Source organism: Vicugna pacos, chromosome 3 (assembly GCF_048564905.1).
Source record: "Vicugna pacos chromosome 3, VicPac4, whole genome shotgun sequence".
NCBI lineage: Eukaryota > Metazoa > Chordata > Mammalia > Artiodactyla > Camelidae > Vicugna > Vicugna pacos.
In genome coordinates, this window is record NC_132989.1 from 79,225,802 (window position 1) to 79,252,256 (window position 26,455).

Sequence of the window (26,455 nt, forward strand, 5' to 3'; positions counted from 1 at the left end):
GGTTCGGAGTTGGGTCTGTGGCCCAACAAGAACCAATCAGGTATAATAAAACCTTTCTTAGGGCAGCAGGGGAAGAAGCACTTTTTCTGCTGGAATTTCCGTAAGGAGGAAGATGACATGTACCTGGAGCTGCCCAGGAAGCCAACACTATGGAAAACAGAGCCAATTAATGGCCAGAAACTGGGTCCTCTCAGTGCTGTTTGAGCACTTGGCTTAGACTGCACCCAAAGCCAATATAGCCCAACACCAGCTAAGTGAGCCAATAAATTCCCACTTCTCTTAAGCCAGGTGGAATTGGGTTCCATCCTCACAACTAATGGAGAAACGGAAGCTAAGGCTGAAATAAATGTCTCTCTGCCCGAGATGGGGGATGACCCCTGGACCCAGAGACACACCCTGCTTCCTGCATCTGCCCAGCATGCAAGCATCTTAACCAAGGACTGCACCTCACCGGAGGGAGACTGGACTCCCAAAGACCCAACAGCTCTTAGCCCAGACCTGCTAGGAAAACATCCAGCCCCCCTTGGATGTAGAGAAACCTCACACAGGCAGCCAAGAGGAAAAGCCAGTTAGGAGACCCTCTAGATGATTTCTGCCCCATAACCTTCCCCACGGCCAGCCCCTCTTGCCCACTGTCCTCCAACTCAATCCCCTCCCCAGAGGAACTGACCTCGTTGTTGTCCCCTGACCACATCACGTGTTCTCCTGACTCCACAGGCTGGCCCCTCCATCTCCTCCGCTTCACCCACTTATCTTGCCCATAATCAACAACCCAGCTCAAATCTTTGCAATTTTCTCTGGCCATGACAATCCACATTTGAAGTCAGTTTCCTTATCCATAAAGTAGGACAATTATCTGCTAGGGATTTAGCTCTTAAAACATAATGATGATAATTGTAACCATCGTAATAGCCAAAATTTACGGAGCATTTTAATGTCAGGCACAGCCCTAAGCATTTTACAGGTAGTACCTCATTTAACCTTTATGCCCCTTTATGCCGCAAAAGCATCATTCTTACACACACTCAGGCAACAAAGGCACAGGGAAGTTACGTAATTTGCCCAGCATCATACAACTAGATGACAGAGCCATTTCAAACCCAAGCAGTTTGGTGCCAGAGCGTTCATTCTACATGCTACATTCACTGCTCTAAACGGTGTTGAGATGATGTAAGTGCATGGGGTGCAGGACTGTTAAGAGTCCTGCCCAAACCTCTTCCTTCCAAACTATAACTCCCACCAGAGAAGTACAATTACAAATGACAGACCAAGATTCTTTTTTCCAAATTGCTATGTTATTACTTGACACCTAGGTATGAGGTCTAAGAAAGACTTTCTCTTCGCTTAAACTCCAGTTTAGGTTTTTTCACCAGCCAGCTGTCCAAGCCTGAAGCAATGATAACTGTGCCCCAGGGGCCCTCAGGAGAACAGGGGAACTAGGGCAGGATTAGGACCATTTATCACTCAGACCAGGAACTAAGCTAGGTTAATTCACATCCCGATTGCCCTGACCAGTCCTGGTTTGTGTCTTACTGCATCTGATTGGTTCTTGTTGGGCCAAAGACCCAACTCTGAAACTAGGTTAAGTCCCAGAAGTTATCCCCACAGCATTTTAACCCTGTGGGAATAACTTCTAGAACTTATCTCCAGAAATTCTGAAGTGGGTCAGAGCAGACATTGGCTTAGCAAGACAAAATCAAACTGTGTCAGTGAGCTTGGGCTGCTAGGGCAAAATATACGGTCTGGGTGTCTTAAACAACAGACATTATTGCTTGCATCTTTGGAGGCTAGGAAGTCCTAGGTCAAGGTGCTGGCAGATTGGGTTCCTGGTGGAGACCTCTTCTGGCTGGCAGGTAGCTGCTTTCTCACTGTGTCCTCACAAGACAGAGAGAGCACGAAAGAGCTCTGGTGTCTCTTTGTCTTCTAAGGGCACTAATCTCATCCTAGGGGCCCCATCTTCCACCTCATCTAAACCTGATCACCTCCTAAAGGCCCCACCTCCACCAGCACATTGCAGGGTTAGGGCTTCAACATGTGGGTTTGGAGGGAACATAAGCATTCAGTCCATAACCAACCAACCAAAAAACCTCACTCCAGTTCCATTATGCATCTCAAATTGTATTTAGCTGTGTCTCCCTTCACTCAGATCTCTGCTTAAATGTCCCCTCAGGAGGCAGCTTTCCATGATCAACCTTTCTAAAACAGCATGGCCAGCCTCAGCCTTCCCAGTCCTCAGACACAGCTCAGCCTTTCTTCGTAGCAACACGGTGTGTGTTTGTGTGTATAAAAGGTGTCTTCGATTGTCTTGCCGCATGAAAATGTAACATAAGTGCAGTCCTGGGGAGCAGGTACAGATCAGTGGTAGACAGTGTGCTTAGCATGCACGAGGTCCTGGGTTCCATACCCAGCACTTCTGTTTAAATAAATTAATAAATAAACCTAATTACCTCCCTCCCCCACCCAAAAAAGAGCAGTCCCAAGAAGAAAGCTACCTGAAATTTCATGGGAGAAGCTACTCCAGCTGCTCCTTTTCCCCACCACATAGCTCTTCCTCAGCGGGCTGTGAGAATAAATGTTTAAAGTACTCCTGGTGCCTATATACTGACATCCTAAATCTGTGGATCAACATGAAACTTGTCTTATTCGGATAATAGTACACCCTTTCCTTAACCAAGGAGTCCCATTCCCACTCAGCACTGAGAAAATAAAATTTGCCTCAAACCACAGTGACATTATTTTCAGTTACTACTGTTTGAAAACGTAGTCCCCCTTGAGTATATATTCAAGTTCAGGTACTTTAGTTATGATTGATTTTTCAGTTTAAAGTCCTCCGTCTAAGTTACCTCCTACCTCCTCCAGTGTAACTCGGAGACACCTGGAGGCCTCGCCTTTGTCTGTCAGTGGGCAGCAGTGGCTGCTGGGGGGAGGTCAGAGTCATTTTCATGACCAGCGGGTTCAGCTGCTCCCAGCCTCGCCAGACCTCACCAGCCTTGCTTCCAGAATCACCGGAGCTCACGGGGGACTTCTTCACGCCCTGACCTTGGTGAGTGGTGGGAAATAGGCCAAGTGCACCTACCAGACACTGACCTCTGCCCTCCAGGAAGCCTCCACTTCTTCTTCCTGCCTAAGGACCAGCGGGGCTGCAGCGGGAAGGAAACCAGCAGCCGACCACAAGCTGGGGCAGCTTCTCTGCTCTGCTGTGTAGCTTCCTCCACCCCCGCCCAGGGCGCACCGCGCCTCGCCTCGGGCCTCACCTCGTGATGGCGGGGGCTAGGGGTGGTCTTTGTTTCTGGTGATCTGAAGGGCTGGTAGTGGATGAAGGCTAGCACGCCTCACAGCTTCACCCTCCATCACAAGTGCAGCCACAGAAAAAAGACTTTCTGTCTACAGCTCCATTCCCCACACCCAAGTTCCATCACATGTAAAGCTCCACCTGCCTGTGCCAGAGCGCTGGTGCCTGGTTCCAGCCACTCCTGATTTCCTCCAGCCTTGTTCTGAAAACATTTTACCCCGGGTGTTTGCCCTCTGCAGAGATGACAAGGCAGGAAGTGTACGGACCCTGATTTATTCACCTCTGTGTGGACACTGGAGCTGGAAGCCTGGCTTCAAAGCTTTGCTCTGCTACCTGCTTGCTGTGTGACCTTCAGCAAATCACACAGCTACTGTACACAATGCCCTCTCTGTGGAGGGGGTAGTATCATGAAAGGAAAGTAAGTTAGCAGATGCAAAGCACTGTGGGACCATTCCTAGCATGTGGTTAAGTACTGGGCCATAAGTGCACACTGAGCAAGGCTAGCCTCTGGAGGCTGGGGCTGCTGCTACATCTGTAGAGCATGCAAATGACCCGACTGCATTTCTATTCACCGGCCCTGCCCTTCCTTGGCAGGCTATCCCTGCGGGCTCCAGAGGGATGACACTAGTGGCTATTAGCAGGAAGGGGGGCCTGGTGATCTCAGAAGAGCCCCTGCCTCATGTCCTTGCTGCCCGGTAAAGAAGGGTGCTCAGAGCTGTTCGTGGCGACTGTCCAGCAGCTGCGTCATCGCCCCCTAACCTGCTGCCCTCCTGCCCGGGGTCGCTCTCAGCTCCTCATTTCTGGTTTTGGCTCTTGTCTACAGCCCTTGTCAGCTGTTCGGACTTGGAGCTCCTAGGTAGGGTGACAGTCTGAATCTGAGCACGGTCTCCAGATTTTGGATCTTCTGCTCTGGGTGTGCTGGAGAGAAGCCACATTAGATTTGATTCTCGAAATGCAGCTGTGTACCCTGGGTCATGGAAGCGTGGCCGGGCTGCCCTAATTCCAGGTGCTGAGATTTCACTTTATGCTTCTGTCCACGGAGAAAGGGATGCAGGTACTCCCAGGACAGAGAGGACTTTCCAGAAACTCTTGTCTGTCATCAGATATTTGTTATAAACAGTTAGATCTTTTTTTGCTGAAGAGAAAACAGCCAAGAGCTTCTAATGCCAAGGTTCCTCAGTGGTGGAGTTAAGAAGTACCACTTCTTAGTTATCAGAGAAATGCAAATCAAATGGGTATCACTGAGGTATCACTGTAATCATAAACAGATGACTGGATAAAGAAGATGTGTTACAATGGAATATTACTCAGCCATACATAAAAAAGAATGAAATAATGCCATTGGCAGCAAAATGGATGGACCTAGAGATTAGCATACTAAGTGAAGTAAGCCAGAAAGAGAAAGAAAAATACCATATGATATCACTTATATGTGGGATCTTTTAAAAATGACGCAAATGAACTTATTTACAAAACAGAAACAGACTCACAAACATAGAAAACAAACATGGTTACCAGGGAGAAAGGGGGTGGGGAGGGATAAACTGGGAGTTCAGGATTTGCAGATACTAACTACTACATATACAACAGATAAACAACAAGGTCATACTTATAGCACAGGGAACTATATTCAATACTTTATAATAATCTATGTTGAAAAAATAGGAAAAGGAATATATATATATATATAAAACTGAATCACTATGTTGTACACCAGAAATTAATACAAGATTGTAAATTGAGCATACTTCAATTAAAACATCAAAAATAAAAATATTGCAAACAATAAAAAGAAGAATTGCTTCTCAATTAAGAAAAGCTGGATGTGTCTTATAAAAGAGTCTAACCAAGTGCATATGATAAAGACAGAACAGGAATCAGAACAGCTAAGAACTAGCGGGAAAGTGTTCCTGCTGTTCTTTGATGTTTATTCCTTCATGCATCTTTTAAAATTGTACCACTTAGTAACACATACATAGCATAACTTCTTTCTTTAGAGAAAAAGGTATTAATTGAAAATTTTATAATTCTGATTTGAATCTCATACATTAAAGCCCATCTCTAAGTATTTATTCCAGTGGTTATAACCCTCTGTGCATTAGAAATAACTAGAAAGCATATTAAAAATACAGATGTTGAAGCCCCATAATCATAAATTCTGGACCCAGGCATTTGCTCTGTTAGCACATATGATATTTGAGAACCAGTGTCTAGTGAATTCCAAACTTTAAAGTGCATATGAATCACCTGGAGATCTTGTTAAAAAATACAGATTCTGACTCAGTCGGTCTGGGCTATGGTCTGAAATTTGGTGATTCTCACAAGCTCGCAGTCTGAGGCTGATCCTGCTGGTGCATACACTGCACTCGGACTAGACGGCATGGACCACGGAATCAGTGCAACCACTCACCAAGCTGGAGGTTAGGTACCTGAGAGAAAATAACCAGACTCCTCAGCACAGACTCCTGACACTCAGTCATGAAATGACTAACAGTGGATTTTACACACACCATCTCAGTTAATCTGCACATAAACTGCACAAGATCGGTATTATTATATTATTTTTTACGGATGAGAAACACAAGACTCAGAAAGTTGAGTGTATTGGTTTTCTATTGCTGCTTTACAAATGACCACAAACTTAGTGGCGTCAAATACGACAACTTTATTTATCTTTTGGTTCTAAAGGTCAGAAGTCCCAAATCAAGGCACTGGCAGCACTGTATTCCTTCTGGGGCCTCAAAAACAGGATCCATTTTCTTTCCATCACAGCTTCCAGAGGCTACCTGAACTCCCTGGCTCATGGTCCCTTCCTCCATCTTTAAAGCCAACAACATCCCTGACTCTTTTTCCTTCATTTCCAAGCACTGCTGGGAAAGCATCTACACTTCTAAGGACTCATGTAATCAGACTGACACAGGATGCTCTCCCCTCTCAGTGCCTGTACCTTAATCAAAGCTGCAAACTCCCTTTTAGCATGAAGTGTATTCAGTTCCCACGGATGAGGGTACAAACATCTTTGAGGGGCATTATTCTCCCTTCCATGGGGGGAAAAGCAAAATTTGGGGCCTGGAATCAAATTCAGATCTGATTCCAAAGACCATGCTCCTTCCAGTACACAACTCAAAAGAGCAGCTAAATTGAATGCTGTTGCTGTGTTTTCTGGAGGCTAAATCAAGAATGGAACATAAGTTTAGTGCAGCTGTAGGCAGCCTGAATTCCATTATCATTTTAAGTTGAATTAAGTGGTGCTGAAGTAGATTTTGTTTACTGCAATTCATTTTGCAGTGAATGAAACCCAGTCCCGCTCTGCAAATGCAATGCCTTGGGATTTGCATGAATGTCCTAGTGTGGTTCCTGGTCTTTATTTAACCTAACTAAAATACAGGATGGAAATCAAGGAACATCTCTAGATTTGGCATTGAATTACTTATACTTTCAAGTAACCATTTTGGAGCAAGATTAGTACATAAGCCTTGGATGTCTGACTACTTTACAGGGAGCTTGTGACTACTAGGGGGCTATATTTACCCCATCTCTCAGACTCCATTCCCGCACAGCAGCAAGGCTCCTGTCTGCACAGACTTAGCCCTTAAACTGAGGCAAAACTCATTCCACTCTTCATGAATGCATTCTGAACTAGGTTTTCTTTTCAGAGCAGAGAGTCCACCCATAGAACTGGGGCTTATAGATATCAGACACATGACCATCTGGACAATGTGAACAGAAAAGTATTTAGTATGGGTTCTTTTAAACCCACCTACTGTGGGTTGAACTGTGTCCCCTCCCAAACGAGAACTATTGAAGGTCTAACCCCAGCACCTCGGAATATGGCCTCATTTGGAAGTGGGGTCACTTCCACAGATGTAGTTAGTTAAGATGACTGGTGTCCTCATAAGAGGAAAGAGACACAGGAGAGAAGGTGCCCCCATGACAACAGAGGCAGAGGTTGGAGGGGTGCATCCACAAGCCAAGGAAGCCAAAGGAGTACGGCAAACACCGGAAGGTGGAAGAGGCAAGGAAGGCCCACTGATTCCACCCCACTGATTCCTCAATTTTGGACTTCTAGCCTCCAGAACCATAAAAGTACACATTTGTTGTTTTAAGCTACCCAGTCTGTGCATTTTGTTGCGGCAGCCCTAACAAACTGGTGTCTTTTAGGATGTTGTTACAATTTCTCTTTCTCACTTTCCTGAGTAGGTGTTATTTCTGAAAAGGTAAATGAATATAGACCAATGATTGGGATGTGACTTAAACACTGGAGATATTCCCAGAGGATGACTGTGACTACAAGCTACTAAACCACACCACAGAAATCCTGCCAAAACACCACTCGTTATAAAGTTGAATTTGGCCTAACAGGCATGTCCTAGTCCAGTTCCAGGAAGTTCTAAAGTGACTTGAGCGAGCATGGAGCCAGGAGACAGCTCAGCATGGCAGCAAGTCACATGGGTACCCGCTCACTGGTAGAGAACCTACCATGCACCAGGCACAGGTGGTAAGTGCTTTTGACATATTTTTCCAGACTATTACTCTTCTCTATTATAAAACAAATAAAGAATAAACAAACCTTTTCCTCTGGGCGATGACCTCCTGCAGAGGGCAGAACAGGGGAACGACTAATACAATCGAGTAGAATTCTGTGCCACGGTCCCACACTGACCCTTGTCAGCACTGAAACCGCTCCTCCACCTGAACCTCAGCGCCTCCGTCTCTCATTCCTTCTGCCTGCCGGTCCTTCCAAGTTGCTTATCAGCCATTCCTGCAACCACTCTTCTAACCCCACCAGGACCTGCAGTCCTCTGAACCTCCTATTTACCCCATCCTTTGTCTTCCTCTATCTTTACTTCCTTTTCATCCATCTTAGAATTTTTTGTCCATCATCTCACCCTAAGTCCTGCATCCTCTTCTAGTGGCATCACCTGCCAAAACCCAACTCTGCGCCTACAGCTGAACAGCACGATGCTGCTGGAGCAAGTCGCACACTGCTGTTTACCATGAACGTGTGTTGCTTTTATAACGAGGAAAACATGTTATTAAAAAGCAATTAACCATGTAATTTGCTTGAAAGGGCTTTGTGCTTTATCAGTTTTTCAACAGCTATTTCTAAATTATTTCAGAAACAAAACTGCCAGTCTTTTGGGGGAACTTTCCTTCTCCTAATGTTCATCCTATAGGTTATTCACATAACGGAAGGTCGAATGGGGAGTACAGCTCTGACATACGAAGGGCTTGAAGTAGTCACTCCAGTCCTTACAGGAAAATAGCTGGACAAACTGAAAACCAGTGACTTCTTGGACTCATTAGAGAATTGAGTTTGCAGGGCAAATTGTTTCCCAAAATGTGGAGACACAGGCCAATCTAGAGTCACAGTGAAGACCTACTTACCTGGAGCAGAAGTATTGGAGCCATAAACTGGTAGATCACTTCTGGGGACCACAGCCTTAGGGGAAGCCCTTGTTTGGTGAACATTACCTTCAGGAGCCCCATCAATTTCTCCTGGTGAAGAGCAGAGAAAGATGCACTCACGGCTCTGGCAGCTGGACAGGAAGGGCCACGCTTGTGGAGTATCCCCAGAGCTTTCTTCATAGCAGAGGACTACTCCCCAGGGAGAAGACTGCATCAGACCCTTGGCCTAAAGCCATGGGGGAAGGGCATTCCTCTCACTCTGGCCCCTTCTAGCCTTCCTATCTTCCTGTCTTACCTCTGTGAATGAAAAATACTGCAAGCCATGTCAGTAAATAAAGAATGCTATGGCCATCAAGTCATCAGATGCTACTGCGAGCTCAGGATGCAGACCAGCAGGCAGTCTGGCCTCTGCAGCAACCCCCAATGGTGCCCCCTGAGGGACGTGAAAGCACGGGATACTGGCCCTAGACAGCTATGATTCCAATGAGCCCAGACATTTGCATCTTCCCACACACAAAAAAGCACTACATTCTTTAACTTGAGATGTCTGGTTTTCTTTAGTTAATGGTAATCTTTTAATGTTCCAACTACCTGGTCTTTGTTGTAAAACTCCTACTACTGGCTCCTACCCTGCCACTTCGGAGCAGTCCCTCAGAGCGATCTGAGAGGCTGTCATCCCAGGCTTGAAGGGGTTCGAGTCCTCAGAAATGTTCGCCAAATAAAACATAACCCTCAACCGTTAGGCTGTACATTTATTTCAATGGACACCTCACAGGGACAACGAAGCTAGCCGAGAAGAAACACATGTGATAGTCAGAGGCCAGAGACTGAAGCCCACTAAGAGGCCTGAGACGTAATGCCAAGATTAGAGGGCGTTCCCTCCCACACACTCCCCAGCACACAGACAGGGCTCCAGTGTAACAGCGGGTCGCTGCTGACACAGCGACCAGACCAGTGACCAGTAATTCTCTGAGGAGAATTACTTAGGGCAGTCCAAAGTTAAGAGGGGAAACAAAAACAAGAACCCTAGAACAGATGGAAACCTCTGGCACCAGGAGCTAACATCAAACATTAAACACTGCCTAACTCCTGGCCAGATGAACAGACATGCTCACCCTAGAAGAGTATTTAATCCCAGTTCCTATCACTCAACACAGTATGTCCAGCTTTCAACACAAAATTAAAAGGCATGCTAAAAAGCAAGCCAAACAGATCAAGATCTGTGACTGAGCAAGAAATCAGAGCAGATCTCAAGCAAGGATCAGAACAAGATTCATGTACTATATACTGGGCCAACCAAGTTCCTTCAAAGTCCAACAGCTCCCCATTCCCAGGCTCTCAGATGTCTGACATTCTTTACTGGGCATGCTTGCCCTAAGAAACTAAAAGCCCCAGGTAATAACCTCACAGTAGCTCAGGCTGGCTTGTTTCAGCCCACCTTATCAGAGTCATAAACCCCACCGCCCTTCAGCGACCCTAAACTTCTTACCTCACCTACAACCAATCAGGCACCTTGTGACCCAAACTTACAAAAGATCCCAATTACGGCCCTCGATGCTCACGCAGGGAGCCCTCGCCTGTGTGGCCCGCTGTTGCCTACGGCAGTGTAATCTAATACACTCCTTTCTATTCCCATACTTTATCTCTGGTAAGTTCTTTTACCAACCTGCGCGTCACCATGTCACCAACCATCCGCCCCGCTGTGTCCCACAACAATATAGATGTTAGGATGATCAGACAAGGAATTTAAAATAGCTACCATTAGTATGTCAAGGGCTCTGATGGAAAAAGCAGACAGCATGCATGAACAGATGGGTGTTGTAAGCAGAGAGAGAAATTCTAAGCAAGAATGAGAAGTAAATGCTAGAATTCAAAAACACTGTAACAGAAATAAACCAGAAAGTGATACCTAGGCATATCATATTTAACCATATTTAAGAAGAGCAAAGACAAGGAGAAAAATCTTGAAAGACGTCAGAGAGAGGGAGGGAAAGCCATCTTACCTACAGAAGAACAAGGACACGAATAAAAGTAATAGTGGGCTTCCCTTCAAAAAACTGAGCAAGAAGGAATATCAACCTGGAAACCTATATTCAGCAAAAGTATCCTTCAAAAGTGCGGGATAAATAAAGACTTTCTCAAACAAGCAAAAACTGAGAGAATTCATCATCAGAAGACCTCCCCTGCAAGAAAAAATGTTAAAAGGGTTAGGATTAGGGTGTGGGTCAGGAAAATTACGTACATCAGAAATTTAGCTCTATGTTAAAAAAGGATGATTGTTGGAGAATAAGTGAAGGTAAAATCAAATCTTTTTTCAAAAATTCTTAATTTATCTGAAAGGTAACTGTTTAAAGTAATAGTAACAATGTACTGGGTGATTACAGCACATGGATGAGTTAGGTGATCAACAGCCACACCATAAGGGGTGGGATGGGAACACTGTCATAAAGTATCTACACTACACACGAGTAGTGTTATTTGAAGGTGGACTTAGGTTAGTAAGAAGTGTATATTGCAAACCTAGGCAACCATTACCATTTCTAAAAAAGAAATATAATTGAAAGTACATTAGATGAAGTGCCGGGGACCCAAGGCTGTAGGTCTCACTTTCTGGGCCCACTCTCCTCATCTGTGAAATGGTAAGTTTAGCATAGATCTTCTCTCTCTGATTCCCTTTCTGCTCTGAAATTTTTGGACTAAAAATATTAAAATATAGCAAATAAAAAATAAAAAGCCTACCGTTAAGTAGATGAAAGGTGATTAATAATCAATTCCCTAATCTATTACCTCAGTAAGTTTGAGTGTCCATGTTTCCATACTGTGAGTTGTCTTTAGCAGCCTTATCTAGTAAGTAGAAAAAAATAGTGAATTTGCTCACCTGGTTCAGCCTTTCTCAAAGCACTGTGTGCGAAGACAGAATATACAAGGCTGCAGAAAAGGCCATTTCACAGTATTGATTTCACTGCCAGAGACAGCACAAGACGTGTGCCTTTCATTCCAGAAAAGAAATAAACTGAGCTGCCTTCCTTGGCTAAATAGAGCTCATAATTAGTTTGTAATTACCTCCAGAACTGTCAATGGACTCTCCTCCCCTGGCTGGCTGTCAATACACTTCTGAGCTCAGGGTACACGTTTATGAGCTACAACTTCCCTGTCAATCAAAACGCTTTGCTTGTCTAGATTGTCGCTTAAGTTGCAATATTCACTGAAACAGAAAGAAGAAAGCCACTTTGGGGCTAGCCTAGAGAGCACTATGGAAATGACCTGTCCCTTTTGAAATGGGATACTCAATCTTGCTTCAGGCTAAAGTTACTGAGAAAACAAAAAGCTCACTGGCAGGTTTACTCACAGCTCATCTCCAGAATTTCCTGCTCTTGCAATAAAAATCTCCAACAAGCAGACTTCTAGTCATAAGGCCAATTTCCAGGTTGGCAGGCAGATATAAACGCCGTAAGCCTCCCTGGGCTCCCACCTGTTCCACGTTCCAGCAGTTACTTGCATTCTACTTTTGCCCTACTGGGAAATTAAGGTGGCATGAAAATCAATGTTTCACTTTGAAGGAAAAAAGGGCTGGATGCCCAGAACATCAATATATTCCTTCTTGAATTAGACAATACTTCAAAGCACACTTGGCTAAATAAATTCCAACAGGCTCAAATGAGTTGGGTACAGGCATTAACTGGAACAATAAGCAAAGCTTGCTTGTTAAAGGTCTTTGGCTAATTGGACCCTCTCTACTTGTTATAGTAAGAAAGGATTCAAGAGAAAAAGTAGTCAGGGACTCTCAGTTCGGAGTTTCATCCAAGTGCTTCAGACCATAAGGAGTCCCTCAGGCCAGGAATCTAAATGCCCAGAAGTAAAACCGGAGAAATTCAGACCACTAGCTATAGCACTTTTCCAGGGTATCAGGGTATTTGTCCCAAGGGCTAAGCTCAACCTCAGACAACCGTATGGAGATGTGGGAAGGTCCAGCTCTGCATACAGCCACTTGATTGGTTTAGCAACACATCACGGGACATTAGGTTGTGTATACTAATCAGGATGTGTTTGGGACAGAATGCAGTTTCTTCTTAAGGGGAAAAAAGTGACTTTGACCTGCTGAGTCAGATGTCACAGCCCTTTGGAGATACTGAGATCAGAGCTTCACATTTAAGAAGCCATTATTTTCTTGTGTCTCCCCATTTTGCAGGCTAATAACTGTACTGCTTCTTATCCTAAACCACACTGAAAGAAAATGTCCTGAAGTCTGGCATGTTTCTGCCTTTTAAACTCAGCCCAAATATGATAAAGGATTTGTGAAAGAAAAGAAGAAAAAAAAAAGTATCACTGCATTATTTGCCTCTTTGCCAACCGTTTACAAATCGAAAAAGGTGTTTTGGTACGAAAATGAGAAAGGCAGTGCTTGCCTTCATTTCTTCATTTTTAGTGGTGTGTGTTCCAGTTGGATGGTAGGGGAGACAGAGAGACAGGCTGAGGTGCACCCCAGCAATCCATGGAGAGTCTGAGACTCAAGAAGGTTGATGAAATGCACGCCAGGTTCAACATACCTTTTCCACAGCTCAGTCATTGACATTTCTAGGTTCAAATAAAACTGCAGAACTTGCTGTAAATGAAAAGGCAAACTAGTAAAGGTTAAGAGTTCTAAGGCAAAAACACAAAGCAAACGAAAATACCACTGGAAATTTCTGGCACTGTAAGGTTCTATTTGAAAAATTATGGAGAGGCCTGGCACTCACCACCTTAACCACTGTAACATCATCAGAAGAGAGACAACATAGATACTAACTACTGTATAAAAAATAAACAAAAAAATCCTACTGTATAGCACCGGGAACTATATTTAATACCTTGTAAGGGCCTATAATGAAAAAGAGTATGGAAAGAAATATATATATGTATAAATGAATCACTGTGCTGTACACCAGAAATTAACACAACATTGTAAACTGACTATACTTCAATAATAAAAAAGAGACCACCTGACGTGCGTGCGTCCTGCGGTGATATCCCCAGCAAGCACGTTACCAATGGAGTCTTGCTGCCAAACACGTTAACCTGAATCCAACTATGAGGAAACAATCAGAACACCGCACAGTAATGAAGACTCCACGAGACAGCTTTCTTGGATTCTTCAAAAAAGTGAATGACATGAAAAAAGGAGTATTCTAGATTTAAAAGCTAAACAGCCAAATGCAGTGTATACATGTTCAATAGATTCTGGATCATAAAACAAACGGATGTCATATAAAAGACATCTCTGGGCATTTGGGAAAATTGGAATATGAATTATTAGATATTATTGCATTAATTTTCTTAGGTATACAGTGGTACATGAGTGGGTATGCAGAGAAATGCCATTCTTAGAGGTATAATGAAGTATCTGGAAGTGCAGTGTCTGTACCTTTCAAGTGATTTGGCAAAAGCAAGCATATATATACTATACACGTGTACATGTCTATGTAGAGAGAGTGTATGTGGCAAAATGGCACAGTTTGGTGAATCTAGATGAAGGGTGTATTGGTGCTCATTATACTATTCTTTTAATGCCTCTCTCTATATACAACATCTATATACTATACATATATATAAAAAATTTTTTTCTAAAGTTGGGGGAAGAAAATATTTTTGTGTGTGACCTGCATCTCTTGTCTTCTTTTCATCAGCTCTCCAGCAACTTTTAAAACTTCTACTCACTTGGGATTTGTAAGGTCTGTAGAAATAGAACAGAAGGCACTACCCTAAATAGGTGATCCTTATGTTTTAATTCATGGAATTAGGAATTGGTTGTGAGGCTACAGAGCTCTGACATTTTCAAAATCTCATTGAGATCTGTACGTCAGAGTGATTTCAAACAGCTCTGAGTCTAAAATCAGAGAGCTGCCCAGTTCCACTACAGTGCCATTTACTTTCAAAAACCTTACCACACTACGCTGTTTGAGAGCATTTTTAAAGGTCTATCAAATCATACAATGCCAACATCATTCCCTTTTGTACATGATCCCCTTCCCCTGCATGTCAGCTGCTCCTGAACATATGCTTCCATTAGAACTATTATTTTCTTCTATCACATTGACAAGTGTGTGTTCCCACTGAATTGTAAAATGTTATAAGGTAGGCAGGTACCCTGTTCTAACTCCAGAATTTAGCACAAGACTATGGCACAAAACAGGAACTCCACAAACATTAGGTGAATAAAGGAATAGGTAAAACAAAGATCCAAGGTGAAGATTTTTCAAGGGAAACCGAAAATATGAGTATTTCAACATTTAACGATGTGGCTTCTCTAATATGACTGGTAAGAGAGAGGAAGGAGGCACCACTTATAATAAAAACTTTAAGGTGCTACTGTTGGCTACATAGGGCTTTATCAGAAGGTTGGGACAAGTCTCTGGAAAATAAAATAAACAGAAAAGAAGTATGTTTAAGGAAAAGAAATCATCATTACCTTGTATTAGGAGGCACAGTTGAACCAGAGGCCTGGCCAAGTTGTTTGTACAAAACAGTATGCTTGCGATAAGGTTGCATTAATGAACAGAATTCTGTAAATCAATAATTACATTTTATGTCTTAATTGAGTACTTAAAAATTCAAGATGCAATAATTTTTTTCTCTGAGCTATTTACAAAGCCTATTTTAACCTCTCAGCTGGAAAAAAAAAAGAAAAAGAAGAGAAAAAAAAAGAAAAAAAAAAAAGAATCAAACTCCTTCCCTGAGTTAAGTTTTTTACTTTTTTTTTGCAGGGTGGCTATTTCAGTAATATTTGCTATAACACTATAACAAAATCTGTCAGGAATTGGAAAAATAAGTATTTTACTATAACTGAAAAATGGGAGCATGTTTGTGCATGTCTGGTAACACTAACGGGAGTAGCGCCTCGAATAAAAACCACTAACTCAACAAAAAGAAATTCTTCTTCTCAGATCAGCCCTGAGGTCTGAGTGATGATAAACAAATAACATATTAAACAACCTTCTGGTCTTTGAATGAAAAGAAACTGAAGGGAAGCTAGGATTTGCTACATGTAGCACTGCTGCCACTAGGACAAAGTCAACGCCGGAGTGTGAAGGAAACTTCCCTTTAAAATGCAACGGCACTTTTTATGAACTCATATTGTGTGGGACAGGAAAAATAATCAGACAAATCAGAGATGAGATATCTTCGGAAAATTTAATTTGGACCATATTTTCTTTCTCTTGTTGAAAACATCAAATATTTCCATACCTTTTGGGTTCCACAACTTACAAAGGGGCAGTGGGCTTCCTGCAGTTACATACTGTACTCAACTTTCTATAGAAAGATCAGACACTTTCCAACCTACCTTTTGAATATTTCCTTTAAAATGCTTTAATGGTTCCTTATAATCCACGGCAAGTAAAACAAAATAAGGCTTTTATTTTATCCTTTTTCCCCACTTTTGGTACTGCATGTTGGAGGATTAAGGAAGGAAGACTTGTCACATCAGTGATGGCACCCTGGGGACTGCTGCGGGGCCCTCCAGGTGTGCCCTTACCATCCAGGCCTGGATGCACCCCTGCACTGAGGAACCTGAGACAGCGAAGTGCTAAACAGCCTGTCACAGCCACATCCCAGCATGGGGGGCTGTGGGTGGCCGGTCCCGCTCAGTGTTCACAGGGCTCCTGGCCTCCAGGAGCAACAAAGGACTAGCCCCAGATCACGGCCAGAGGTCTCCCACCTGGCACTGCAGCACCACACGTTCACTTCTGCGGGCCTTACGATGTGCATTTAAAGACTAAAGGTAATTACTGAAAATAAAATAAGAGGGAAAAAAGTCCTTACTGATTCCCATATCAAATTACTAGAATGAAAATAAAAGCATCTGTCAGATAAAACGGGATTTCTATGTCAGATGAAAGCAACTCTCTTGCAAGATCGTCTCAGTAACGTGTATTTGTCACTAGTTACATACATTTGTGTGGTGCACAAATTTCTTTAACTGCATCATCTGAACAGCTTTGTCACTTTTCAAACTTGTAGCAGTTTCATTAGCTTAAAAAAGGGATAAGGCAGCCAAATTTTACTAATTTTGGGTGCAGAAAATCATCAGGCATTAACCTTCTTCTTCTCAAGTGTTAAGAGCACATGATTAAAAGGTAACAAACAGTTTCTCCTCTTAACAGGAAACTAAGCAGCTATTGTTGTCAAATCTACCTCTAGTCAACACAGGGCCCCTCATAAATATAAAATTAAATTCTTTTGAGGAATAGGTTTGTGATTTCAGTTATGTAGGATTTACATTTACTTGCTGAATTTTCTAGTAAAAAGTGTGGTCTTGGCATCTTTCTTTTCACACACAAGGGATTTCTCCATCCTCTCAGCAGGCTCTCGCACACGGGTGGCAGGCTGGGCTCCTCAGCCACACACCACGTGCTCTCAGAAGCCCTGCAAAAACTCCTGTAGCTGGGTGACGATCTCCGTGTCCACCGTTTCCATGAGGGACTGGAAGCCTTGCTCTCCCAGCAGCTCCTGCTGTGCCTTGAGCTTTTCGTAGATGAACTGCTGCAGTGACACGGTGTGCACCGGGTCCTTCAGGGCCAGCTGCGGGACAGAGAGGAGCCACACTGGGTCAGAGCGGCAAGACGAGTCCCTCTTAACGTGCGGGTGACTCAATTCTTTGTCATCTCTTTTACAGCAACAAAACTGCTTCTGCCCCCCCCTTCCTACAACGGATTCTAAAGCAGCCTCACTGTGGAACAGAAAATGTCATTCAGTTAGTGTAACCTCAGTTCCCTGGGGCCTCTGAGCACAACCTGTCTGATAAGGCCCATTTCTCAACAGTCAATCTATGTAAAGAATCAAAACCCAGTAGAAAGGAACAGAATATGCCAAAGAGCGTTTAAACACAACTGTCCAGAGTTCCTGTGAGGAACTCTGCTGTGGCAGCTCAGTGAGGCCCTCAGGACTGACGGAGGAAACACTGGCCTATCCTGGATGGCTACGCTATTTATATGCTTCTGGTTAGAAAGAAAAGAATAATAATAAATAAAAATAGATTTTAACAACCCAAACACGTGATCCTCCTCTCTGAATGGGCTAAACAAAAGAAATACAACTAAATTAAAAATAACCCATCCATCCACTTCTTAAAGCTAACAATCACAACAGAAAACATTCTGGCCTCCTTCGCCTTTTCTGTGCCTGTGGCCCGCACATACGTACATACACATACATACACAATCAGAACTGCTCTTTGCATTTCTACTATCACACAAAAAATTCTACCCTAACATATTTTAAGAATTCTAAATCTATTTATGTCATAATTTTTTTATTACAGGCATGCTGAAGTAATCATGGTCTCGTTTAAACAGTTTTAACTATAATGTTGCTCAGTAATCCTCCACACTGTTCCATGTTGTTACGTATACAGGCTTTCCTCTACATTTCAGATTATTTCTTGAGGAAATCAATCACTGCCTCCGAAGAATTACTAGATTAAAGTGCACAGACAATTTCACGACTCCTGATACTATTATCAAGTTGTTTCTGCTATGTTTTAGCTTGTGACACCATCACCACTAGTATTATCAGTATTTGAGTTCCTTATAATTCAAGAATTGGAAAATAACAGACCATTGCTTTAAGCTGTACATAGCTCTCATTATCAATAATGCTGAGTGCATACAAGGCTTTAAGTGAAGCACATGAGTTTCTGTGTGAGAAACTCTTCTTTCCTGAGACTCAGTTCTATTCTAGTAGAGGAAGTAGCTGAGTCTTATCTGCTGTTTGAGCCAAGCACACAGACTTTAAAGTAATGACCACAAGTAGAAAATGTTAACCGAGGGGCAGAGACATAGGAGGCATGAATTTGAAATCAAACCCCTTATGTGATCATTCCAGAGCTACACGGTAAATCCAAGGCCAGGGTAATTTCAATACTCATTCCCCTGGAGGACGGAGAGGAGGAAGAACACCAAGAACTGCAGACACAAAGCCCTGCATTCACAAGCCTGAAGATGTCACTCTGCAAAACCCATAGAAATGGAAGATGAAGATTTAGCAATATCTGCTCGCTTAAGCAACACGCAATAATGTTCGATATTATTTTAATTACTAAGAAATAGACCTCTTCCTAAAGAAGATGTGAACTTTGTGGAAATATCATGTATTATCTGTAACTAAAACCACCTGCTACAGTATGAGTGAAAGAAGCTGAGCTTGAAGTTGACGTTCAAGAAGTCACTCCAACTACTGAAACAAAGCTTAAGAGTGTGGCTTAACTGTTGATTCAATTTGCTCTAGAAAATTGTGAACAGTTAAGTTATCACATCTCCACTCTTCAATTTCCAACAGATTAATAAAAAGGAAAAGTATCACCATAGTCAACCCACCAGATATAGCATAACACTAACTACATCAGTGTATTTTTAAACGTGGACTGATGAATCACGAGAAGATTAAAAGTATTTACCTCTTTTGTTGTGGAGGGATGAAGGAATTTTTAGAAACATACATAATCTCCAATTGTGTACCTTAAAAGATCTTTTAAAAAAAAACAACCACTTTTTTAGTAAAAAAAAAAAACCCTATATATTAGCTAATAAATGTCTGTTTTGGCTTGATGTAGACACTCATTAATCATGGCTATTAATACCTTCTTTGAAGAAATATATGAAACAACTAACCAAATGATTCTCTAGAGAAGACTGATCACTGCACATGCACTAAAAATCCAGATATCATTTCTTCGAATGCAAAAATGCCTATGGTCACTAGAATTAAGAGACTGTGAAGTCACTAATAGCATTTTCAGAACTACTACTTTTATACAAATGTCCACCCAACATAATGAACCTAATTATCTGATTTAATGTAAAAAAAATACAGAATGCATACCACGTTTACCAGGTTGCATGTTCTGGAAAAAATAATTCATTTTCTAATATAATAAGTAAATTAAACTAGGAAGATGAATCTGCTGTCAGACACTACGTATAAACAAACATAAGGAGACTCTAAAAGGTGGAGAGAAGAAAGCAGGCTGACCAGGGAGTCCAACACCCAAGAAACGACACAGTGCTGAGTGCCCTTTCTTCTTGTCTCATAAATCCCAGATCTGGGGCTAAAGAAGCCAGCAACCTGGAACACCAACAAACACAGTCCAAAAAAAGCTCCAGCAGAAAGCCTGCTCTCTAGCCAAAAGACCAGGAAAGGGACCACACAGCAAGACAAAACTTTTAGACAATAATTGCTCTACTTCAGCCAAACACCACAGAACAAGCTGTGGCCCTGTCCCCACTCACACTGGGTTATTGCAGGGATTCAACCCACCCCTCCCCCCGTGTCTGCGGAGGCCCTGGGGGATCCTAAACTCTCCCTGTCCTCACCCAAGGAGGCACCAGTGGAGGCCTAGTGGGGAACATGGCCTTCTTCCCCTCTTCGGCAGTACTAAAGTGGGACACCCACTTCTCCTGCCAGAGCAGTGTCAGAAGAAGCTGGCTAAAATTAAGACTCAGTCTCATAGCATAATACCACAAATGTCCAGTCTTCAATAGAAATCACTCATATACCAATCAAAAGGAGGGGGCATGGGCAAGAGGGAAATGGGTTTAATTATAAAAGGGCAATAAGGGCGCTTGTGCTGATAGAAATGTTCTATATCTTAACTCATTAACGGCAATATTCTGGTTGTTAAGTTATGTATTTTGCAAGATGTTATCACTGGAGGACGTGGACAGCAACAGGTCATAAACCAGAAAGGTCAGAAATCTTGGCAGCTTCAACCACCAAGAACACACTGCAAGGCAAGGAATTAACTTCTGAAAGTGAACAGTCAAAATAGTTTGGCACCTATATGCCCAAATTTAAACAAGTATTCATAGCAGAATCTTACAATATCACATTATTTATTCATCTTTCCCATGTATTTCTAACATATGCAATTATCTTTGCTTACATGCAGGTTTGCCTAGACACACAAATCTGAGGAGATAAAAACCTGCTACAAGGAAAACAAAAGCAGCAATATTGAAGCTCAAATGACAATATGGAAATACTGGGAAGAGACAGAAAACTATTTAAAGAAACAGACCCAGGCTAGATGTAACGTGTGGTATTCTGGATTGAATCCTGCAACTAAGAGCATTAGTGGAAAACTGTGAAATCTAAATAAATCTCAAGTCTAGTTAATTGTAATATATCAAAGTTGGATTCTTAGTTTTGATAAATGTACAATGGTAATGTAAGATGTTGACATTAGGGGATACTGGGTGAAGGGCACATGAAAACAAGCTGTATTATTTTTGTTACCTTTCTGTAAACCTAAAACTACTCCAAAAAAATGGTTATCTGTCTTTACGCCAGTAACACGCTATTACAATTCCTGTGGCTTTGTAATATATTTTGAAATCAGGAAGTGTTATGCCTCCAGCTTTGTTCTTTTTCAAGACTGTTTCGGTTGGCTACTCAAGATCTTTTGTCGTTCCATATGAACTTCGGAACTGTGCCTTTCATTTCTGTAAGAAATGCCACTGGGATTTTGACAGGAATTGCACTGGATCTGTAGATCACTTTGGGTAGCATGAACATCTTAACAATACTAAGTCTTCCAATCCATGAACATGGATATCTATTTGTATCTTTTCTTTAATGGATGTTTTGTAGTTTTCAGTGTGTAAGTCTTTTGTTTCCTTAGGTAAGTTTATGTCTAAGTATTTTATTCTTTTGGATGCTACTTATGGGTTTTCTTAATTTCCTTTTCAGCTAGGTCATTACTAGTATATAGAAAACACACGGATTTTTGCACATTGATCTTGTATCCTGCAACTTTACTGAATTCATTCATTAGTCACAGCAGTTTTTTTAAATTGAGTCTTTGGGGTTTCCTATATATAAGATCATGTCATCCGCAGGTGGGGAAAATTTTACTTCTACCATTTCAATTTGTAAGCCTTTAATTTCTTTTTCTTGTCTTACTGCTCTGGCTAGGATTTCCAGCACTCTATTGAATACATAGAACAATGAAAATGAACAGAGAACTGGAGATAGACTCCTTATAAAAAGACAACTAGCATTACTGATATTTACTGAGAAAAAGAAAGAAGCAGAAGAGGAAAGCAGGAATAGAGTCAGCAAAACTGTCAAGAAGACAGTCTAATTTTCACTGGAATGTTACGTAAGTTCTCCCAAACCAGGCCATATTCTTCATCTATAAACAAAGACTTTATTTATATTGGTATCAATACCACACTGCCAAAGTTTCCAAGGGAGAAGTGGCAAACTATTGAACTCTTCCTGATTAAGGTTTTTAATAATAATGCAAGCAAATAATGAGGAAATAATGAGGCTGCTTGTTTTGTAATATTTAAGAACAATACTGATGTCAGCAGGCAATTAATCTGAAATCTCAACAAACAACAAAAACTTAGAAGCCATCACTTTATTTAGTACCAAGGGCATGTTCAATAGAATTTGCTTTTCCAGTGTCTTCGGATTACTACTATGTAGCCTACTGTGAAAGATCTTAACCTCTGGACCTCAGACTATTTTTCGATTAACATTTTAGCACTATCACAGGGAAGAACTGCTATCTCAGGAGGATGCCTGGCTATCAATTTGTGTCTTTACTGCATCTCAGTTGGATTATTTCAAGTCATTATTTCCTATCTTCATGGATGTCACTTGCAATTCTACAGTTTGTGAGAGCTGACTTAACCACTGCAAAAGCGTATTTTAAGATTTGGAGTAAGTTTAACACCGATTTTGAGGGTCTCACTTGTAAAGAAAGCTATGTTAAATTAAACTTTGAAATATTTAGTATTTTTTATATAGCCAGATTAGGTAAAGTTATGTGTCCTAGGACAGCCTTTTATATGTTTTAGCATCACCTAGAAATGACAGTAAGGATATATTAAAAGCAGGGTAACAGTCAATCAAAGAAGGCTGAATCTGAGCAAAGCATAGATAAAAACAAGTATATCCTATTTTAAGAAACTGGCTTTGTAACAGACTAATGGCATTGAATATTTTTAAAGAATATATATGTAGTATAGATCAACATACACAAGAAAATTAGTTCTGTGTGTAGATATACATGTTAGCAGAGAAAATACTGATCATAAACATCACTGCTTTGCACATGGTGAGCATTCAAAAATGCATGTGGAATGAGTGAAAAAGAAAAATCATTCATTTTGAAGATGCTACTCTACTCTCATTGGGTGGAGGTCAAGATAAGCAGTTGGAGAATCACCCAGTACCTGACTAAGAGTAAACAGAGACTTGATTTTAAGAGAATGGAGGAGTGTGAGGATTTGCACACATTTTTAATAAGCTGGACCTTAAGATAATCAGACTGGTGAAAATATATTAAATGACAACCAACAATAAGTGACAGCAAATAAGTAATATGAACAAAAATTACTTTAAATAGTACAATTGCTTTACTTGTAAAATAAGAAGCAATAATTTGTAATCACTATTTTTTAAACTGTTCTTTAATGTTAAAAAGTTTAAGAATTAAGTTTTAAAGTTTTCTAGGAGACAGAGGAACAAAGACAAATTTTACCTATTTATAATGGTTTTAATAGATATCAATAAAAACATAATGAACAATTTGGACCTTCCTGATTTTCTTGTTAACAAACCAGCTTCTTAGTGGCTTTTTCCTAATATCTATCTACAAACTTTAAAGATCACTATGTATCAAAGACTGAAGAAAAAAATGAGATCATCTGAGCAATTCTGAAGAGGAAAAGAAAGTCAGATGGCAAGCCATAAAGTAACAAATATGAGTACTTCTGTGTTAATCATTAAAGATCACTCAAGCCTATACTTTTAGTTTTATTCAAGCAGTAGCACAAAAAATATCCAGTAATATAAGTGAGATAAATGTGACAATCAGTACAACAGATTCTCATGGGCCATCTAAGATACAGTTATAGGTTATGTTAACGGCCTGTCAATATTTCATATTGTTGAATAAAGGAAAAACAGAAGACAGGACATTTTCCACTGTCATCAAAATTTGAAAATTTTACAAATTAAGTAGAGATTAAATAAAACAATTTTTATTCTCAGTAGTAAAAATTCACATCAAAAGATTGTTTCAGTAATGTGAAAATAAGAGACATCATTCTTTTCTTTCAATACTTTAAAGATGCTGCTCTGCTGCTGGCTTGCTGGAATTGTTTCAGATGACAAGTTTGCTATCATGCTTATCTCTTTTCTTCTCTATATAATGTGCCTTCTTCCCCTGTTGTAAGATTTTCTCTTTAATTAAGACTGGATTTAAGTAACAAAATTATAATACGCCTTGGTGTAGTTCTCTAATTTCTTGGCCTTGGGGTTTCTCTGAGCTTCTTCAATCTGCAAGCTCATAAATTTAGAAACAATTTGGCCATTATTTCTTCAAATACTTATTTTGCTCTCCCTTCTCTCATCTGAGAGATTTCAACTGTTTGTACATTAGGCTGCTTTAAGATATTCCACAGCTCTGTTTTTCCCAACTCTATTTTTCTGTTTCACTTTGGACAGTTTCTATTGCTGTGTCTTCAAGCTCACTAATCTTTTCTTCTACAATATCTAATCTACATTAATCTCACCAGATACTGTAGTTTTTAGTTCCCAGAAGTTTGATATGAGTTTCTTAAAAATATCTCCCATATATCTACTTTAACACACTCAATCTTCCCTCTAGTTTCTTAACACAGGGAACCCAGTTACAAAAACTTGTTCTAATAATCTTCTCTACCAATTCTACCATAGTACCTTGTCTTGGGTAGTTTCAATTAATATATCCCCCTCAGCATGGATTGTATTTTCCTGCTTCTTTGCATGCCTGTAGTTTTTTTATTGGATGCCAGGCATTGCAAATTTTGCCCTGTTGGATATTGGAAATTTTTCTATTTCTATAGTCCTGAATTTTGTTCTAGAACATGGTTATGTTTTTTGAAAACAGTTTGATTCTTTCAGATTTTGCTCCACTACAGGGCAATACAATTCTGAGTCCTCTACCTAGCATTTTGTGAATTCTGAGGTTTCCACTCTGACCATGGGGACTCCTCCTGGCTCTGTATTGGCTCTGAGTACTGTTCCCCTAACAATCCTTTCTGGAGGTTCTTTCTCTGGACTTGGGTAACTTCTGCACTTGTAATGTGCTAATTAGTATCCCGGTGAAGACTGACAGGGGACCCACTGAAGATCCCCAGAATTCTGTGTGAGCAGCTCCCTCTTTCCTGGCAACCTGAGCCACTTTGGTGTCCTCAGACTTTCAGCTTCCTCTCCTTCAACCAGAGAGACCACTGGGATCCCTGCGCCACTCCCTGGGAACTCAGCGTAGTAAGTAAGCTGTGGCAATCAGAGAACTCACACTGTGTTTTCTGTTTCTCAGGGATCACTATCCTTCATACTGTGACTGCCAATGCCTTTTTAAAAATGAAGGTGGCACAGGCAGTCAAAACATATAGAGAAGGTGCTACAGAGGTCTAGCAGAGGGCAAGATTACTTCTGTAACTGGACATGGATGGGAACGGTAATCAAGTGAGAGGAGAGGGTGCCTCATGAGGAACAATGGCAAATAAGTAAGCTGAGGGGAGACTAAGAAGATAATGGGGCTACTCCATATGGAAGGACTAGTATGAGCTGCGTAACAGAGACAAGAAAACATAGGTATGAACAGAGACAAATTATTCGGTTTAGGAGACAGTGTGGGGAGAAAGGAAGACAAAGCTCAAAGGGCTGGTTGGAATCAGACTACAGGGGTCTGTAAAAGACTGTCAAGGAGTTAAATCTTATTGCAGTGATTCCCTGGCTGTGCACCTACATAATATGTGGACCTTTTAAGGAATATGTGTGCTTGATTCCCAGGTCCAAAAATGTAGTAGATCTAAAGCAGGGGAACAAAAGGTATGGTTTGTCTGGAGTTTAAAACAGTAGAAAAACAAGGTTAAAAGGTGGGAAAGTGATATGAAAATAAGGACAAGTTACGGTGCTCCAGATAAAGGTACAAAACAGATTTACCAGGAGAAAAGGAACAATAAGGAAGAAGAGGCTGTGATGAGAGAGAAATGCCAGAGTTCAGGATTTTAGATGAGGATCAGTTTCAAATCAGGATAGGGTCAAGATGTAGCATGAATGTAGAGGTGAAAAATGTAATGAAACTGGGCAAACTGAGGACATGCAAAAAGCTCTAATTCATAACCAGCATGGCATTTCATCCAAGTTGAATAGTAAAGAGTATTTTCAACAATTGTGTAATTTACCTTGATCACTGAATGTGATAGAGCAAGGATTCTCAAAATGCAGTTTTGAAACCACCAATAAACTAATGGATTAATCTCTGATTATTATTTATAGAACAAAAATGTCTTTTTACATGCATTTCAAGACACTGACATTTAATTAAGAAGAAGACAGTACCTTGTTAGTGACAATCAAATACAATTTTGTCTTTCTACTAGTTCTGCTGAGTTTTTCTAGATGCAGTTGGGAGCAGACAAAAGAATCATCCTACTGGTTCTCAGTTATCAAAATCATTCAGGGAGAGTTAATAACATCCCCCGGAACCACTACTATACTGCACCCTGCTGACATTTCATTTGGTCTAAAAGTTTACAAAACAACATTTTCCTCTGATATTTTCCTCTGATAATAGGGTAGCTTTCCCTCCAATAACGTACTCCATATTCTACCAAGTAAAAGTCTGAGGACAGCTGCTGGATTTTATAGTCAAGCAAGTTAAGTTTCCAGGGAGAGATGAAGAGAGGAGGAGACGAGGAGACGGGGTGGGGGAGAAGA

At 41.2% G+C, this 26,455-nt stretch overlaps 1 protein-coding gene and 1 long non-coding RNA gene across 2 annotated transcripts in view; both read right to left on the minus strand.

Moving 5' to 3' along the window:
- Positions 1-5,141: 5,141 nt before the first annotated feature.
- Positions 5,142-15,237, minus strand: LOC140689721 (uncharacterized). Its single transcript, XR_012064795.1, has 5 exons — positions 15,147-15,237; positions 14,338-14,411; positions 13,249-13,304; positions 8,681-8,791; positions 5,142-5,721 (listed from the first exon to the last, which is right to left on the minus strand). It is a non-coding gene; the product is annotated as an uncharacterized lncRNA (long non-coding RNA).
- A 617-nt stretch (positions 15,238-15,854) lies between these two features.
- IPO11 (importin 11) overlaps positions 15,855-26,455 on the minus strand; it is a 168,794-nt gene continuing 158,193 nt past the window's right edge. The window contains exon 30 of the mRNA XM_006206039.4: positions 15,855-17,257. Coding sequence (XP_006206101.2) covers positions 17,093-17,257 — 165 coding nt within the window. The 3' untranslated portion in view covers positions 15,855-17,092. The remainder of the gene's footprint in view (positions 17,258-26,455) is intronic.